Source organism: Salmo salar, chromosome 09 (genome assembly GCF_965601325.2).
Source record: "Salmo salar chromosome 09, fSalSal1, whole genome shotgun sequence".
NCBI classification, from domain to species: Eukaryota; Metazoa; Chordata; class Actinopteri; order Salmoniformes; family Salmonidae; genus Salmo; species Salmo salar.
The window spans coordinates 152,726,064-152,744,897 of NC_138299.1; the positions used below are offsets into that span (position 1 = coordinate 152,726,064).

The 18,834-nt window shown below is 45.3% G+C and overlaps 1 protein-coding gene across 1 annotated transcript in view; it reads left to right on the forward strand.

The window, feature by feature from the left end:
- Positions 1 to 18,834, forward strand: part of pde2a (phosphodiesterase 2A) — a 175,542-nt gene that overhangs the window by 123,665 nt on the left and 33,043 nt on the right. Inside the window, exons 5-12 of the mRNA XM_045724807.2 lie at positions 4,104 to 4,213; positions 9,977 to 10,032; positions 10,653 to 10,712; positions 13,402 to 13,552; positions 14,048 to 14,100; positions 16,000 to 16,074; positions 16,240 to 16,281; positions 16,413 to 16,481. Of these exons, the coding sequence (XP_045580763.1) occupies positions 4,104 to 4,213; positions 9,977 to 10,032; positions 10,653 to 10,712; positions 13,402 to 13,552; positions 14,048 to 14,100; positions 16,000 to 16,074; positions 16,240 to 16,281; positions 16,413 to 16,481 (616 nt within the window). The remainder of the gene's footprint in view (positions 1 to 4,103; positions 4,214 to 9,976; positions 10,033 to 10,652; positions 10,713 to 13,401; positions 13,553 to 14,047; positions 14,101 to 15,999; positions 16,075 to 16,239; positions 16,282 to 16,412; positions 16,482 to 18,834) is intronic.

An 18,834-nucleotide genomic window follows, 5' to 3' on the forward strand; every position in this document is an offset into this window, starting at 1 on the left:
TGTTTCTCAGGGAGGTGGTGTTCTAACGTCCCCCCTCTGTGTTTCTCAGGGAGGTGGTGTTCTAACGTCCCCCCTCTGTGTTTCTCAGGGAGGTGGTGTTCTAACGTCCCCCCTCTGTGTTTCTCAGGGAGGTGGTGTTCTAACCTCTGTGTTTCTCAGGGAGGTGGTGTTCTAACATCCCCCCTCTGTGTTTCTCAGGGAGGTGGTGTTCTAACCTCTGTGTTACTCAGGGAGGTGGTGTTCTAACGTCCCCCCTCTGTGTTTCTCAGGGAGGTGGTGTTCTAACGTCCCCCCTCTGTGTTTCTCAGGGAGGTGGTGTTCTAACATCCCCCCTCTGTGTTTCTCAGGGAGGTGGTGTTCTAACGTCCCCCCTCTGTGTTTCTCAGGGAGGTGGTGTTCTAACGTCCCCCCTCTGTGTTTCTCAGGGAGGTGGTGTTCTAACGTCCCCCCTCTGTGTTTCTCAGGGAGGTGGTGTTCTAACGTCCCCCCTCTGTGTTTCTCAGGGAGGTGGTGTTCTAACCTCTGTGTTTCTCAGGGAGGTGGTGTTCTAACGTCCCCCCTCTGTGTTTCTCAGGGAGGTGGTGTTCTAACCTCTGTGTTTCTCAGGGAGGTGGTGTTCTAACGTCCCCCCTCTGTGTTTCTCAGGGAGGTGGTGTTTTAAAATCCCCCCTCTGTGTTTCTCAGGGAGGTGGTGTTCTAACATCCCCCCTCTGTGTTTCTCAGGGAGGTGGTGTTCTAACCTCTGTGTTTCTCAGGGAGGTGGTGTTCTAACGTCCCCCCTCTGTGTTTCTCAGGGAGGTGGTGTTCTAACGTCCCCCCTCTGTGTTTCTCAGGGAGGTGGTGTTCTAATGTCCCCCCTCTGTGTTTCTCAGGGAGGTGGTGTTCTAACGTCCCCCCTCTGTGTTTCTCAGGGAGGTGGTGTTCTAACGTCCCCCCTCTGTGTTTCTCAGGGAGGTGGTGTTCTAACCTCTGTGTTTCTCAGGGAGGTGGTGTTCTAACGTCCCCCCTCTGTGTTTCTCAGGGAGGTGGTGTTCTAACCTCTGTGTTACTCAGGGAGGTGGTGTTCTAACGTCCCCCCTCTGTGTTTCTCAGGGAGGTGGTGTTCTAACGTCCCCCCTCTGTGTTTCTCAGGGAGGTGGTGTTCTAACATCCCCCCTCTGTGTTTCTCAGGGAGGTGGTGTTCTAACGTCCCCCCTCTGTGTTTCTCAGGGAGGTGGTGTTCTAACGTCCCCCCTCTGTGTTTCTCAGGGAGGTGGTGTTCTAACGTCCCCCCTCTGTGTTTCTCAGGGAGGTGGTGTTCTAACGTCCCCCCTCTGTGTTTCTCAGGGAGGTGGTGTTCTAACCTCTGTGTTTCTCAGGGAGGTGGTGTTCTAACGTCCCCCCTCTGTGTTTCTCAGGGAGGTGGTGTTTTAACGTCCCCCCTCTGTGTTTCTCAGGGAGGTGGTGTTCTAACGTCCCCCCTCTGTGTTTCTCAGGGAGGTGGTGTTCTAACGTCCCCCCTCTGTGTTTCTCAGGGAGATGGTGTTCTAACCTCTGTGTTTCTCAGGGAGGTGGTGTTCTAACGTCCCCCCTCTGTGTTTCTCAGGGAGGTGGTGTTCTAACATCCCCCCTCTGTGTTTCTCAGGGAGGTGGTGTTCTAACCTCTGTGTTTCTCAGGGAGGTGGTGTTCTAACGTCCCCCCTCTGTGTTTCTCAGGGAGGTGGTGTTCTAACGTCCCCCCTCTGTGTTTCTCAGGGAGGTGGTGTTCTAACGTCCCCCCTCTGTGTTTCTCAGGGAGGTGGTGTTCTAACGTCCCCCCTCTGTGTTTCTCAGGGAGGTGGTGTTCTAACCTCTGTGTTTCTCAGGGAGGTGGTGTTCTAACGTCCCCCCTCTGTGTTTCTCAGGGAGGTGGTGTTCTAACCTCTGTGTTTCTCAGGGAGGTGGTGTCTAACGTCCCCCCTCTGTGTTTCTCAGGGAGGTGGTGTTCTAACCTCTGTGTTTCTCAGGGAGGTGGTGTTCTAACGTCCCCCCTCTGTGTTTCTCAGGGAGGTGGTGTTCTAACGTCCCCCCTCTGTGTTTCTCAGGGAGGTGGTGTTCTAACGTCCCCCCTCTGTGTTTCTCAGGGAGGTGGTGTTCTAACCTCTGTGTTTCTCAGGGAGGTGGTGTTCTAACGTCCCCCCTCTGTGTTTCTCAGGGAGGTGGTGTTCTAACCTCTGTGTTTCTCAGGGAGGTGGTGTCTAACGTCCCCCCTCTGTGTTTCTCAGGGAGGTGGTGTTCTAACCTCTGTGTTTCTCAGGGAGGTGGTGTTCTAACGTCCCCCCTCTGTGTTTCTCAGGGAGGTGGTGTTCTAACGTCCCCCCTCTGTGTTTCTCAGGGAGGTGGTGTTCTAACATCCCCCCTCTGTGTTTCTCAGGGAGGTGGTGTTCTAACGTCCCCCCTCTGTGTTTCTCAGGGAGGTGGTGTTCTAACGTCCCCCCTCTGTGTTTCTCAGGGAGGTGGTGTTCTAACGTCCCCCCTCTGTGTTTCTCAGGGAGGTGGTGTTCTAACCTCTGTGTTTCTCAGGGAGGTGGTGTTCTAACGTCCCCCCTCTGTGTTTCTCAGGGAGGTGGTGTCTAACGTCCCCCCTCTGTGTTTCTCAGGGAGGTGGTGTCTAACGTCCCCCCTCTGTGTTTCTCAGGGAGGTGGTGTTCTAACATCCCCCCTCTGTGTTTCTCAGGGAGGTGGTGTTCTAACATCCCCCCTCTGTGTTTCTCAGGGAGGTGGTGTTCTAACGTCCCCCCTCTGTGTTTCTCAGGGAGGTGGTGTTCTAACCTCTGTGTTTCTCAGGGAGGTGGTGTTCTAACGTCCCCCCTCTGTGTTTCTCAGGGAGGTGGTGTTCTAACGTCCCCCCTCTGTGTTTCTCAGGGAGGTGGTGTTCTAACGTCCCCCCTCTGTGTTTCTCAGGGAGGTGGTGTTCTAACGTCCCCCCTCTGTGTTTCTCAGGGAGGTGGTGTTCTAACGTCCCCCCTCTGTGTTTCTCAGGGAGGTGGTGTTCTAACGTCCCCCCTCTGTGTTTCTCAGGGAGGTGGTGTTCTAACGTCCCCCCTCTGTGTTTCTCAGGGAGGTGGTGTTCTAACGTCCCCCCTCTGTGTTTCTCAGGGAGGTGGTGTTCTAACGTCCCCCCTCTGTGTTTCTCAGGGAGGTGGTGTTCTAACGTCCCCCCTCTGTGTTTCTCAGGGAGGTGGTGTTCTAACGTCCCCCCTCTGTGTTTCTCAGGGAGGTGGTGTTCTAACGTCCCCCCTCTGTGTTTCTCAGGGAGGTGGTGTTCTAACGTCCCCCCTCTGTGTTTCTCAGGGAGGTGGTGTTCTAACGTCCCCCCTCTGTGTTTCTCAGGGAGGTGGTGTTCTAACATCCCCCCTCTGTGTTTCTCAGGGAGGTGGTGTTCTAACGTCCCCCCTCTGTGTTTCTCAGGGAGGTGGTGTTCTAACATCCCCCCTCTGTGTTTCTCAGGGAGGTGGTGTTCTAACGTCCCCCCTCTGTGTTTCTCAGGGAGGTGGTGTTCTAACCTCTGTGTTTCTCAGGGAGGTGGTGTTCTAACGTCCCCCCTCTGTGTTTCTCAGGGAGGTGGTGTTCTAACGTCCCCCCTCTGTGTTTCTCAGGGAGGTGGTGTTCTAACGTCCCCCCTCTGTGTTTCTCAGGGAGGTGGTGTTATAACCTCTGTGTTTCTCAGGGAGGTGGTGTTCTAACGTCCCCCCTCTGTGTTTCTCAGGGAGGTGGTGTTCTAACGTCCCCCCTCTGTGTTTCTCAGGGAGGTGGTGTTCTAACGTCCCCCCTCTGTGTTTCTCAGGGAGGTGGTGTTCTAACGTCCCCCCTCTGTGTTTCTCAGGGAGGTGGTGTTTTAACCTCTGTGTTTCTCAGGGAGGTGGTGTTCTAACCTCTGTGTTTCTCAGGGAGGTGGTGTTCTAACGTCCCCCCTCTGTGTTTCTCAGGGAGGTGGTGTTTTAACGTCCCCCCTCTGTGTTTCTCAGGGAGGTGGTGTTCTAACGTCCCCCCTCTGTGTTTCTCAGGGAGGTGGTGTTCTAACATCCCCCCTCTGTGTTTCTCAGGGAGGTGGTGTTCTAACGTCCCCCCTCTGTGTTTCTCAGGGAGGTGGTGGGCCAGTTGAAGAGGTGTGTGTGTGCAGGTCTACCTCCGTCAGAACTGCACGAGAAACAAAGGAACAGCCTCGCAGCACCCCTCCCACCCCACAGACGAGGTTTGTCTGTGTGTCTGTCTGTCTGTCTGTCTGTCTGTCTGTCTGTCTGTCTGTCTGTCTGTCTGTCTGTCTGTCTGTCTGTCGTCTGTCTGTCTGTCTGTCTGTCTGTCTGTGCTGTGTGTGTGTGTGTGTGTGTGTGGTGTGCTTACGTTGTGTGTGTGTGTGTGTGTGTGTCGTGTGCTTGTCTGTGTGTGTGTCTGTGTGTGTGTGTGCTGTGTGTGTGTGCGTGTGTGTGTGTGTGTCTGTCTGTGTGTGTGTGTGTCTGTGTGGTGTGTGCTTACGTTTGTGTGTGTGTGTGTGTGTGTGTGTGTGTGTGTGTGTGTGTGTGTGTGTGTGTGTGTGTGTGTGTGTGTGTGTGTGTGTGTGTGTGCTTCCGTTTGTGTGTGTCAGCTTTCACACTGTCAGGCAGTGTCCCTCTCTCTCCCTCTCTTTCTTTGTCTCTCTCAATTCAATTCAAGGGTCTTTATTGGCATGGGAAACAGATGTTTACATTGCCAAAGCAAGTGAAGTAGATAATATACAAAAGTGAAATAAACAATAAAAAATGAACAGTAAATATTACATTCACAAAAGTTCTGAAAGAATAAAGACATTTACAATGTCATATTATGTATATATACAGTGTTGTAATGATGTGCAAATAGTTAAAGCAGAAAAGGGAAAATAAATAAATATAAATATGGGTTATATTTAAAATGGTGTTTGTTCTTCACTGGTTGCCCTTTTCTTGTGGCAACAGGTCACACATCTTGCTGCTGTGATGGAACACTGTGGTATTTCACCCAGTAGATATGAGAGTTTATCAAAATTGGGTTTGTATTCAAATTCTTTGTATATCTGTATAATCTGAGGGAAATATGTGTCTCTAATATGGTCATACATTGGGCAGGAGGTTAGGAAGTGCAGCTCAGTTTCCACCTCATTTTGTGGGCAGTGTGCACATAGCCTGTCTTCTCTTGAGAGCCATGTCTGCCTACGGTGGCCTTTCTCAATAGCAAGGCTATGCTCACAGAGTCTGTTCATATTCAAAGCTTTCCTTAATTTTGAGTCAGTCACAGTGGTCAGGTATTCTGCCACGGTGTACTCTCTGTTTAGGTTGAAATATTCTAGTTTGCTCAGTTTTTTTGTTAATTCTTTCCAATGTGTCAAGTAATGATATTTTAGTTTTCTCATGTTTTGGTTGAGTCTAATTTTGTTGCTGTCCTGGGACTCTGAGGTCTGTTTGTGTTTGTGAATGGGTATCGGCCTAATTCTGTTCTGCATGCATTATTTCGTGTTTTATGTTGTACACAGAAGATATTTGGTGTTTGTCCCATTCTGTGAATTCTTGGTTTGCTGAGCGGATCCCAGACCTCACAACCATGAAGGTAAATGGGTTCTATAACTGATTCAAGTATTTTTTCAGATTCTAGTAGGGAGAGGCCGGGTGCTGCACACTGTACCAATTCATTAATATATATGTTGAAGAGGGTATCCCTGTCTCACCCCACGGCCCTGTGGGAAGAAATGTGTGTGTTTTTTGCCAATTTTAACCTCACACTTGTAGTTTGTGTACATGGATTTTATAATATTGTATGTTTTTCACAAAACACCACTTTCCATCAATTTGTATAGCAGATCCTCATACCATTTTGAGTCAAAAGCTTTTTTGATGTCAACAAAGCATGAGAAGACATTGCCTTTGTTTTGGTTTGTTTGTTTGTCAATTAGGGTGTTCAGGGGGAATACGTGGTCTGTCGTACGGTAATTTGGTAAAAAGCCAATTTGACATTTGCTCAGTACATTGTTTTCACTGAGGATATGTACGAGTCTACTGTTAATGACAATTCAGCCTTTTCCCAAGGTTGCTGTTGATGCATATCCCACGGTAGTTAATGGGGTCAAATTTGTTTTTGTGTATCAGTCCTTGGTTCCAAATATTGGGGAAGATGCCAGAGCTGAGGATGATGTTGAAGTTTAGCCAAATGGAATGTGTTGTCTGTATATTTTATAATTTCATTGAGGATACCATCAGCCCCACAGGCCTTTTTGGGTTGGAGGGTTTGTATTTTGTCTTGTTGTTCATTCAATGTAATTGGAGAATCCAGTGGGTTCTGGTAGTCTTTAATAGTTGATTCTAAGATTTGTTTTTAATCATGTATATGTTTTTGCTGTTTGTTCTTTGTTATAGAGCCAAAAAGACTGGAGAAGTGGTTTATCCATACATCTCTGTTTTGGATAGATAACTCTTCGTGTTGTTGTTTGTTTAGAGTTTTCCAATTTTCCCAGAAGTGGTTAGATTCTATGGATTCTTCAATTACATTGAGCTGATTTCTGACGTGCTGTTCCTTCTTTCTCCGTAGTGTATGTCTGTATTGTTTTAGTGATTCACTCTAGTGAAGGTGTAGACTATGTTTTTGGTTGGACAGGTTTCTCAATTTCTCTCTCAGGTTTTTACGTTCTTCATCAAACCATTTGTCATTGTTGTTCATTTTCTTACATTGTCTGCTTGAATTTCTTTGATTTGATAGCGAAGCTGAATGGTCAAATACACTGCCATGTTAACTTCTTCACTATTATAGTGAAATGTTTTTTCCAGGAAGTTGTCTAAAGGGGATTTAAATCGTTGTTGTCTAATAGTTTTTTGGTAGGTTTCTACACTACATTCCTTCCATCCATAGCATTTCTTAATATTACTCAGTTCCTTTGGCTTTGATGCCTCATGACTGAGTATTGCTCTGTTCAAGTAGACTGTGATTTTGCTGTGATCTGATAGGGGTGTTAGTGGGCTGACTGAACGCTCTGAGAGACTCTGGGTTGAGGTCAGTGATAAAGTATTCTACAGTACTACTGCCAAGAGATGAGCTATAGGTGTACCTACCATAGGAGTCCCTTCGAAGCCTATCATTGACTATGTACATACCCAGCGTGGGACAGAGCTGCAGGAGTTGTGACCCGTTGTTGTTGGTTATGTTGTCATAGTTGTGTCTAGGGGGAAATATTTGGGAGGGAACGCTGTCACCTCCAGGTAGGTGTTTGTCCCACTGTGTGCTGAGGGTGTCAGGTTCTTGTCCAGTTCTGGCAAGACTAGTACATATCCCTGGGCCTGGAAATGGTTAATCTCCCCCTTCAGGATGGAGAAGCTGTCTTCATTAAAGTATGGGGATTCTAGTGGGGGGATATAGGTAGCATACAGGAGGACATTTTTCTGTGTTGAGCTAATTGCCCTAATTAGTTTCTTGGCAGATGTAAAATGTTCCTGTTTTGACTAATGTAATAGAGTGGGTTAGGTCTGCTCTATACCAAATTAGCATACCCCCTGAGTCTCTTCCCTGTTTTACACCTGGTAGTTTGGTGGATGAGACTACCAGCTCTCTGTAACCTAGAGGGCAACCAGTGGGTCCGTCTCCTCTATACCAGGTTTCTTGTAGGATGACAATGTCGGTATTTCCAATTTATTTGATGAAGTCTGGGTTCCTGCTCTTTGGGCCAAAGAGCCTTGTATAGGCCAAAGAGCCTTGTATAGACCTTGTATATTCTCTTTCTCTTTCTCTCTTTCTCTCTCTCTTTCTCTCTCTCTGTCTCTGTCTCTCTCTCTCTCTCTCTCTCTCTCTCTGTCTCTGTCTCTCTCTCTGTCTCTGTCTCTCTCTCTGTCTCCTTCTCTGTCTGCTTCTCTCTCTCTGTCTCTGGCTCTCTCTGTCTGTCTCTCACTCTCTGTCTCTCTGTCTCTCTCTCTGTCTCTCTCTCTCGCTCTCTCTGTCTGTCTCTCGCTCTCCGTTTCACTCCGTCTCTCTCCGTCTCTGTCTGTCTGTCTCTCTCTCTCTCTGTCTGTCTGTCTGTCCGTCTGTCTGTCTGTCTGTCTGTCTGTCTGTCTGTCTGTCTGTCTGTCTGTCTGTCTGTCTGTCTGTCTGTCTGTCTGTCAAGGGGTTTTATTGGCATAGGAAACATATGTTAACATTGCCAAAGCAAGTGAGGTAGATAATATACAAAAGTGAAATAAACAATAAAAATTAACAATAAAGACTACACATACAGAAGTTTCAAAAGAATAAAGACATTACAAATGTCATATTATGTCTATATACAGTGTTGTAACGATGTACAAATGGTTAAAGTACAAAAGGGAAAATAAATAAGCATAAATATGGGTTGTATTTGCAATGGTGTTTGTTCTTCACTGGTTGGCCTTTTCTTGTGGCAACAGGTCACAAATCTTGCTGCTGTGATGGAACACTGGTATTTCACCCAGTAGATATGAGAGTTTATCAAAATTGGGTTTGTTTTTGAATTCTTTGTGGGTCTGTGTAATCTGAGGGAAATATGTGTCTCTAATATGGTCATACATTGGGCAGGAGGTTAGGAAGTGCAGCTCAGTTTCCAACTCATTTTGTGGGCAGTGTGCACATAGCCTGTCTTCTCTTGAGAGACATGTCTGCCTAAGGTGGCCTTTCTCAATAGCAAGGCTATGCTCACTGAGTCTGTACATATTCAAAGCTTTCCTTAAGTTTGGGTCTGTCACAGTGCTCATGTATTCTGCCAGTGTGTACTCTCTGTTTAGGGCCAAATAGCATTCTAGTTTGCTCAGTTTTTTTGTTAATTCTTTCCAATGTGTCAAGTAATTCTCTTTTTGTTTTCTCATGATTTGGTTAGGTCTAATTGTGCTGCAGTCCTGGGGCTCTGTGGGGTCTGTTTGTGTTTGTGAACAGAGCCCCAGGACCAGCTTGCTTAGGGGACTCTTCTCCAGGTTCATCTCTTTGTAGTTGAGCTTTGTTACGGAAGGTTTGGGAATCGCTTCCTTTTAGGTGGTTGTAGAATTTAACAGCTGTTTTCTGGATTTTGATAATTAGCGGGTATCGGCCTAATTCTGCTCTGCATGTATTATTTGGTGTTCTACGTTGTACACGGAGGATATTTTTGCAGAATTCTGCATGCAGAGTCTCAATTTGGTGTTTGTCACATTTTGTGAATTCTTGGTTGGTGAGCGGACCCCAGACCTCACAACCATAAAGGGCAATGGGTTCTATAACTTATTCAAGTATTTTTAGCCAGATCCTAATTGGTACGTCGAATTTTATGTTCCTTTTGATGGCATAGAATTCCCTTCTTGCCTTGTCTCTCAGATCGTTCACAGCTTTGTGGAAGTTACCTGTGGTGCTGATGTTTAGGCCGAGGTATGTATAGTTTTTTGTGTGCTCTAGGGCAACGGTGTCTAGATTGAATTTGTATTTGTGGTCCTGGCGACTGGACTTTTTTTGGAACACCATTATTTTGGTCTTACTGAGATTTACTGTCAGGGCCCAGGTCTGGCAGAATCTCTGCAGAAGATCTAGGTGCTGCTGTAGAACCTCCTTGGTTGGGGACAGAAGCACCAGATCATCAGCAAACAGTAGACATTTGACTTCAGATTCTAGTAGGGAGAGGCCGGGTGCTGCAGACTGTTCTAGTGCCCGCGCCAATTCATTGATATATATGTTGAAGAGGGTGGGGCTTAAGCTGCATCCCTGTCTCACCCCACGGCCCTGTGGGAAGAAATGTGTGTGTTTTTTGCCTATTTTAACCACACACTTGTTGTTTGTGTACATGGATTTTATAATATTGTATGTTTTACCCCCAACACCACTTTCCATCAATTTGTATAGCAGACCCTCATGCCAAATTGAGTCAAAGGCTTTTTATAAATCAATAAAGCATGAGTAGACATTGCCTTTGTTTTGGTTTGTTTGTTTGTCAATTAGGGTGTGCAGGGTGAACACATGGTCTGTTGTACTCTGTCTCTCTCTCCAGCTGTGATAATTCCTCTGCTGGACCAAGATCAGGGTGTGGCCATCTCAGTCTTACTGGTGAGTGAACCACCCCACCCCCACACACAAACACACACACACACAACCCCCCCACACACACAAACACACACACAACCCCCCCCCCCCCCAGACACACACACACACACACACACACAACCCCCCCACACACACAAACACACACGCAACCCCCCCTCCCAGAGACACACACACACAAACACACACACACAAACACACACACACACACACACACACACACACACACACACACACACACACACACACACACACACACACACACACACACACACACACACACACACACACACACACAGTGTCTGTTTGTCATTGGTATGTGGGTCAGTGGGCTGACAGGAGGTTTATCATTATATTAGACACTCACTATTTGTATCACACATTACTCACTCTATATATATGTGTGTGTGTGTGTGTGTGCGTGCGTGCGTGCGTACGTGCGTGCGTGTTAGGCCGATGAGCTAAGTTTTAAGTGGTACGGTAGGTACAAGTTTAGTGGATACACACACTGGTCCGATGTTTGTGTCACTGTCTCTATCATGCAGTGCTCTGCTCTGTCATAGGTGGGCTGGTACGAGAGACTATAACACCACAGAACCAGATTTATCAGTCTCACTCTGTCATAGGTGGGCTGTAAACCGCTGAGTGATCAAGACGAACAACACCTCAACACTCTGGAAAAACATGTAAGAAACACACCCACAGAATAATACCCACGGAGACTCCCACAGAGACAACCACAGAAACTTCCACAGAATAATACCGACAGAGACTCCCACAGGGACTCCCACAGAATAATACCCACGGGGACTCCCACAGAGACTCCCACAGAGACACCCACAGAGACTCCCACAGAGACACCCACAGAATAATACCCACAGAGACTCCCACAGAGACACCCACAGAGACTCCCACAGAGACACCCACAGAATAATACCCACAGAGACTCCCACAGAGACTCCCACAGGGACTCCCACAGAATAATATCCACGGAGACTCCCACGGGGACTCCCACAGAGACTCCCACAGAGACACCCACAGAGACTCCCACAGAATAACACCCACAGAGACTCCCACAGAGACTTAGGTTAAGCAAAGCTTCTATTTAATTCAGATATTTCAAGTGTCTTTTTCATAGACTCCCACACAGACTCCCACAGCATAATACCCACAGAGACACCCACAGAATAATACCCACAGAGACACCCACAGAATAATACCCACAGAGACTCCCTCAGAGACTCCCTCAGAGACTCCCACAGAGACTCCCACAGAGACTCCCACAGAGACTCCCACAGAGACTCCCACAGAGACTAGAGGTCAACCGATTAATCGGAATGGCCGATTAATTAGGGAAGATTTCAAGTTTTCATAACAATCGGTAATCGGTATTTTTGGACAGCGATTTGCCGATGATTATTATTTTTATATATTTGTTTCACCTTTATTTAACTAGGCAAGTCAGATTAAGAACACATTCTCATTTTCAATAACGGCCTAGGAACGGGGGTTAACTGCCTTGTTCAGGGGCAGAACAACAGATTTTTACCTTGTCACCTCTGGGATTCGTTTTTGCAACCTTCCGGTTACTAGTCCAACGCTCTAACCACCTGCCTTACATTGCACTCCACGAGGACCCTGCGTGGCAGGCTGACTACCTGTTACGTGAGGGCAGCAAGAAGCCAAGGTAAGATGCTAGCTAGCATTAAACTTATCTTATAAAAAACTATCAACCTTAACATAATCACTAGTTAACTACACATGGTTGATGATATTACTAGTTTATCTAGCGTGTCCTGCGTTGCATATAATCGATGCACCAATGTACCTAACCATAAACATCAATGCCTTTCTTTAAAATCAATACACAAGTATATATTTTTAAACCTCATATTTAGTTAATATTGCCTGCTAACATGAATTTCTTATAACTAGGGAAGTTGTGTCACTTCTCTTGCCTTCCGTGCAAGCAGTCAGGGTATATACAGCAGTTTGGGCCGCCTGGCTCATTGCGAACTGTGTGAAGTCCATTTATTCCTAACAAAGGCCGTAATTAATTTGTCAGAATTGTACATAATTATGACTTAACATTGAAGGTTGTGCAATGTAACAGGAATATTTAGACTTAGGGATGCCATCCGTTAGATAAAATACAGAACGGTTCCGTATTTCAATGAAATAATAAACTTTTTGTTTTCGAAATGATAGTTTCTGGATTCGACCATATTAATGGCCAAAGGCTCGTATTTCTGTGTGTTATTATGTTATAATTAACTCTATGATTTGATATTTGATAGAGCAGTCTGACTGAGCGATGGTAGGCAGCAGCAGGCTCGTAAGCATTAATTCAAACATCACCTTCGTGCGTTTTGCCAGCAGCTCTTCGCAATTCTTCAAGCATTGAGCTGTTTATGACTTCAAGCCTATCAACTCCCGAGATTAGGCTGGTGTAACCGATGTGAAATGGCTAGCTAGTTAGCAGGGTGCGCGCTAATAGCGTTTCAAACGTCACTCTCTCTGAGACTTGGGAGTGGTTGTTCCCCTTGCTCTACATGGGTAATGCTGCTTCGAGGGTGGCTGTTGTCGATGTGTTCCTGGTTCGAGCCCAGGTAGGAGCGAGGAGAGGGACGGAAGCTATACTGTTACACTGGCAATACTAAAGTGCCTATAAGAACATCCAATAGTTAAAGGTATATGAAATACAAATCGTATAGAGAGAAATAGTCCTATAATTCTTACAATAACTACAACCTAAAACTTCTTACCTGGGAATATTGAAGACTCATGTTAAAAGGAACCACCAGCTTTCATATGTTCTCATGTTCTGAGCAAGCAACTTAAATGTTAGCTTTTTTACATAGCACATATTGCACTTTTACTTTCTTCTCCAACACTTTGTTTTTGCATTATTTAAACCAAATTGAACATGTTTCATTATTTATTTGAGGGTAAATTGATAGTATTTATGTATTATATTAAGTTAAAATAAGTGTTCATTCAGTATTGTTGTAATTGTCATTATTACAAATAAAAAAATTAAAAAATCGGCCGATTAATCGGAATCGGCTTTTTTGGTCCTCCAATTATCGGTATCGGCATTGAAAAATCATAATCGGTCGACCTCTAACAGAGACTCCCATAGAGACACACACAGTCTTTGTGAAGCTGTGTGGGCAGCTCAGAAGCAGTAAGTCTATTGGTGTATTGTAAGGCCAGATTTTTCTATTGAACTGTTTTGTTGATCTGTTTTATAGCTGTGTAGTAATAGGTTACATTACAGTCCCCTGACGCATGTGTGTGTGTGTGTGTGTGTGTGTGTGTGTGTGTGTGTGTGTGTGTGTGTGTGTGTGTGTGTGTGTGTGTGTGTGTACGTAGGCTGCTGTAGCGTGTAGGAGGGTATGGACCCTACAGTCGGCCAATCAGAAGTCTCTCGTCAGCCTATCACCGATCCAGTCCCACAATGCACTGCTCCGGCCTGAACCCACAGACTATTGTGACCTGGACCGCAAGATTCTACAGCTATGCGGTAACCACCTAGCAACCACACAGAGACCTCTCACACACACACACACACACACACACACACACACACACACACACACACACACACACACACACACACACACACACACACACACACACACACACACACACACACACACACACACACACACACACACACACACTTCTCGCTTGGGTCCGATAATGGTAATATAAAATAAAAAGTCTATGAATTTATATTGGATGCATCTGTCAAAAGAGGAATAAACCTGTGAACAACAACAGGAGTGTGAAAACACGGTAAACACGGACATTTTCCAGCTTTCCTAAAACGCTGCGTAGAAAGTCTTGCATAATAAAACTGACTAGCTGTTGCCCAAGCGTACTGCAGTATATTCTGTACACACAGACACACACTCCCTTCATTGCTCTCGTTTCTGTCTCTTCTGCCCCTCCCTAACCCTTCCTGGTTTATTACACATTTTCTCTTTCGCTCTCTCTCTCTCTCTCTCTCTCTCAGGTGAGCTGTATGACCTTGATGCAACTACTCTTCAGCTTAAAGTCATCAATTATGTAAGTACTGGAGATGTCATACTACCCTGTACACATGAACACACACACACACCATAGCTGTTCCACTACAACCATTACCACAACATGGCTGTTCCACTACAACCATTACCACAACATGGCTGTTCCTCTACAACCATTATCACAACCATGGCTGTTCCACTACAACCATTACCACAACATAGCTGTTCCACTACAACCATTACCACACCATGGCTGTTCCACTACAACCATTACCATTACCATGGCTGTTCCACTACAACCATTATCACAACCATGGCTGTTCCTCTACAACCATTACCATGGCTGTTCCACTACAACCATTATCACAACATGGCTGTTCCACGACAATCATTACCATTACCATGGCTGTTCCACTACAACCATTATCACAACATGGCTGTTCCTCTACAACCATTATCACAACATGGCTGTTCCTCTACAACCATTATCACAACCATGGCTGTTCCTCTACAACCATTATCACAACATGGCTGTTCCTCTACAACCACAACCATGTCTGTTCCTCTACAACCATTACCACAACCATGGCTGTTCCACTACAACCATTATCACAACATGGCTGTTCCTCTACAACCATTATCACAACATGGCTGTTCCTCTACAACCATTATCACAACCATGGCTGTTCCTCTACAACCATTATCACAACATGGCTGTTCCTCTACAACCATTATCACAACCATGGCTGTTCCACTACAACCATTATCACAATATGACTGTTCCTCTACAACCATTACCACAACATGGCTGTTCCTTTACAACCATTACCACAACCATGGCTGTTCCACTACAACCATTATCACAACATGACTGTTCCTCTACAACCATTACCACAACATGGCTGTTCCTCTACAACCATTACCACAACATGGCTGTTCCTCTACAACCATTACCATGGCTGTTCCACTACAACCATTACTATGGCTGTTCCACTACAACCATTACCACAACATGGCTGTTCCACTAAAACCATTACCACAACATGGCTGTTCCACTACAACCATTACCACACCATGGCTGTTCCTCTACAACCATTATCACAACATGACTGTTTCTCTACAACCATTACCACAACATGGCTGTTCCTCTACAACCATTACCACAACATGGCTGTTCCTCTACAACCATTACCACAACATGGCTGTTCCTCTACAACCATTACCACAACATGGCTGTTCCACTAAAACCATTACCACAACCATGACTGTTCCACTACAACCATTATCACAACCATGGCTGTTCCTCTACAAACAACATTTTTAGATATACCAGAGAACACACACACACACACACACACACACACACACACACACACACACACACACACACACACACACACACACACACACACACACACACACACACACACACACACACACACACACACACACACACACACACACACACAAATTATACACAGCAAACGTGTGTGTGTGTGTGTGTGTGTGTGTGTGTGTGTGTGTGTGTGTGTGTGTGTGTGTGTGTGTGTGTGTGTGTGTGTGTGTGTGTGTGTGTGTGTGTGTGTGTGTATTAATTAGATGCTGATATTTCTCTCAGTGGGAAGTTGGAGGTAGTGTAGCTTCTTGCTGTTCAGTAGAGTTAGAGAGACACAATACATCTGGGTGGGCCTTAACAGGCATGGATGGACTGATTGATTTCTGATTAAGAGACTGTCTCTGCTTTGATGGACTGATATAATTAAATAATTATGTATTGATGAGATAATGTGTATTTGTTTTTCGTCGTGCATTGATGACGTAATGTGTATTTATTATTCGTCGTGCACTGATGATGTAATGTGTATTTATTATTCGTCGTGCATTGATGAGGTAATGTGTATGTATTATTGGTCATGTACTGGTTGTTTTGTCTCCTCAGTTGCAGCAGCAGACCCAGTCTCAGTGCTGCTGTCTCTTACTGGTGTCTGAGGACAACCACCAGCTCTTCTGTCAGGTACGTGCTCGTAAAAGATGGGATTCCTCCCTGCTAAAATAAAGATTCAATGAATAAATAAATAAAATATATGTCTGTTTTAATGCGACGACAGTCTGATAACAGGGTATTCCTCCATTAGAACGGTCCCTAAGGAATCTAACCTCTGACCTCTATCCTCCTCAGGTGGTTGGAGACAAAGTTCTAGAGGAGGAGATCAGCTTCCCTGTTAGTGAAGACCCCTAACTCCTGACTAATGACCCCTGTTACTGTCCCTAAGCATTTCATTCAAATTAGACTTTGACCTGGGGAAATTATGAGGCAAGAGGCTAAGTGATCATGTATACCTCTTCTTCTAGCTGACGTTTGGGCGCTTTGGGCAAGTAGTGGAGAAGAAGAAATCCATCACACTTCAGGATGTCACTGCGGTGAGTGACCTTGATCCTAGACCGTGAAAAGCATCTTGCCATGTGGATCGATGTGGAGGCAGTCCAGCCAGATCCTAATTCTCTCTCTGTGTCTCTCTGTGTCTCTCTGTGTCTCTCTGTGTGTCTCTCTCTCTCTCTCTCTCTCTCTCTCTCTCTCTCTCTCTCTCTCTCTCTCTCTCTCTCTCTCTCTCTCTCTCTCTCTCTCTCTCTCTCTCTCCTCTCTCTCTCTCCTCTCTCTCTCTCTCTCCTCTGTGTGTGTATGCTGGGAGTGTTTTGTAGTTGACTTGTCACGTGGAGGGCTCTATCCTTACTTATTGTGCAAAAATGAATTTTTCATAGATTTCAAAGAAAAGGAAAGTAGACAATGAATGTAGGGTGTTCCAGCAAGAGTGGACATCGAAATATTTATTTATTGAGGTATCAGGGAAAGCTGTGTGCTGAAAGAGTACAACTTGTCCCGGCCCTTCCAGACGAAGCATGCAGAGAAATATAGGAATATGTCTTCTGAGCAGAGGGCAAGTTCATCGATAGAGTTGCTTTCTCAGTTGCAAAAGCAGCATGGACTTTTCACAAAACTGCATTCAGCAAACGACGGAATTGTGAGAGCTAGCTATGTACTGTCCCACAAAATTGCTAAATATAGCAAGCCATTCGCTGTGGGTGAATTCATTAAAGAATGTTAAATTGACTCTGCAGCAATACTTTGCCCCGACAACAAAATGTTGTTTGAAAGTGTTTCCCTGTCAAGACGAACAGTAACACAGCGTGTCAAGGACAACGCTAGAGAATATGGATCAACAGTTGAAAGACAAGGTAAAGGATTTCACCTATTTCTCCTTGGCCCTGGATGAGAGCAGTGATGAACGCGACACGGCACAGTTGTTGATATTCTTACGAGGCAAAACCCCAGAACCCCAGAACCCCAAACCCAACCCAGAACCCCAAAACCCCAAAACCCCAGAACCCCAAAACCCCAAAACCCCAGAACCCCAGAACCCCAGACTGAAATTCCAGAGGAGCTTCAGTGCAGTCAATGAAGAGCACAACCACAGGGAAAGATTTATTGGAGGAGGTTAATAAGTGTGTGGCAAAGCTGGGACTGAGTTTTGAAAAGTTATCCAGTGTGACCACTGATGGGTCCCCAAACTTGACAGGAAAAAACCTGGCCTTTTGAAATGCATACAAGATCAAGTAGCTGAGCTGAACCCAGATCAGAAAGTTATTTTCCTGCATTGCATTATTCATCAGGAGGTGCTCTGTAAATGTGTTCTGAAAATGAGCCATGTTGTGGATACATTCACTAAAGTGGTAAACTTCATAAGAGCAAAATCTTTAAACCACAGACAGTTTGTCTCACTGTTGGAAGAGACAGAGTCGGGTCATGGAGATCTCCCCTACCACACAAACACGTTTGGGAAAAGTGCTTAAAAGGGTGTGAGACCTGAAGTCTGAGATTGCAGAGTTTTTGCAAATGAAAGGAAAATATGTGGATTTCCCTCAACTGCAAGATAAAGAATGGTTGTCTGATTTTGCCTTCACCGTGGACATCATGGCCTCATGAATGAACTGAATTCCAAACTACAAGGGAAAGGACTTTTTGCACATCAGATGTACAGCCTTGTCAAAGCCTTCAAGGGAAACATTTTGGGGAAAAAAGTTTTGGAAAATGACATGCTGTTGGTTTCCTCTGCTTTCACCTTCAATGTGGATAACACTCCCACTGACCTGCAACTTGAGCTTATCCATCTTCAGTCTGATGCAGTGATTGGAGAACTATTCCAAACAATGTCACTGACAAGGTTCTATGCATCTCTCGATGAATAAAACTTTCCAAAGATTAGGAGTCATGCTCAGAAGATGTTTGTACAGTTTGGGTCAACCTGCTTTGATGAATGTGAACAGACATTTTCAGTGATGAAATATAACAAGTCAAGACACAGATCATCTCTTACTGACTCTCACCTCTCAGTAATCCTGCTCATAGCGACGTCAGAAACTATACCTGACTTCACTGCTCTAGTCAATGCCCATCAGAGACTTCACTCCTCACACTGTAGTTTAAATGTAATGTAGAGCTCTCTCTCTTTCTTGTGTTTTGTGCAACCCGTTAACAAGGGTTCTCTCCGAGGTGCTGAATGCACAGTGTATGTTAAAAAAGTAAAATAAGTAGCATATCTGGACGTGATTTACAGCAGATATAGCTGTCAACACAGTCATACACATGATGTATAATCCTGTAATATGATTCTGGCCCATGATGGCAAAAATATATTCTAATGTGGCCCTCCATGGAAATACACTGCTCAAAAAAATAAAGGGAACACTTAAACAACACAATGTAACTCCAAGTCAA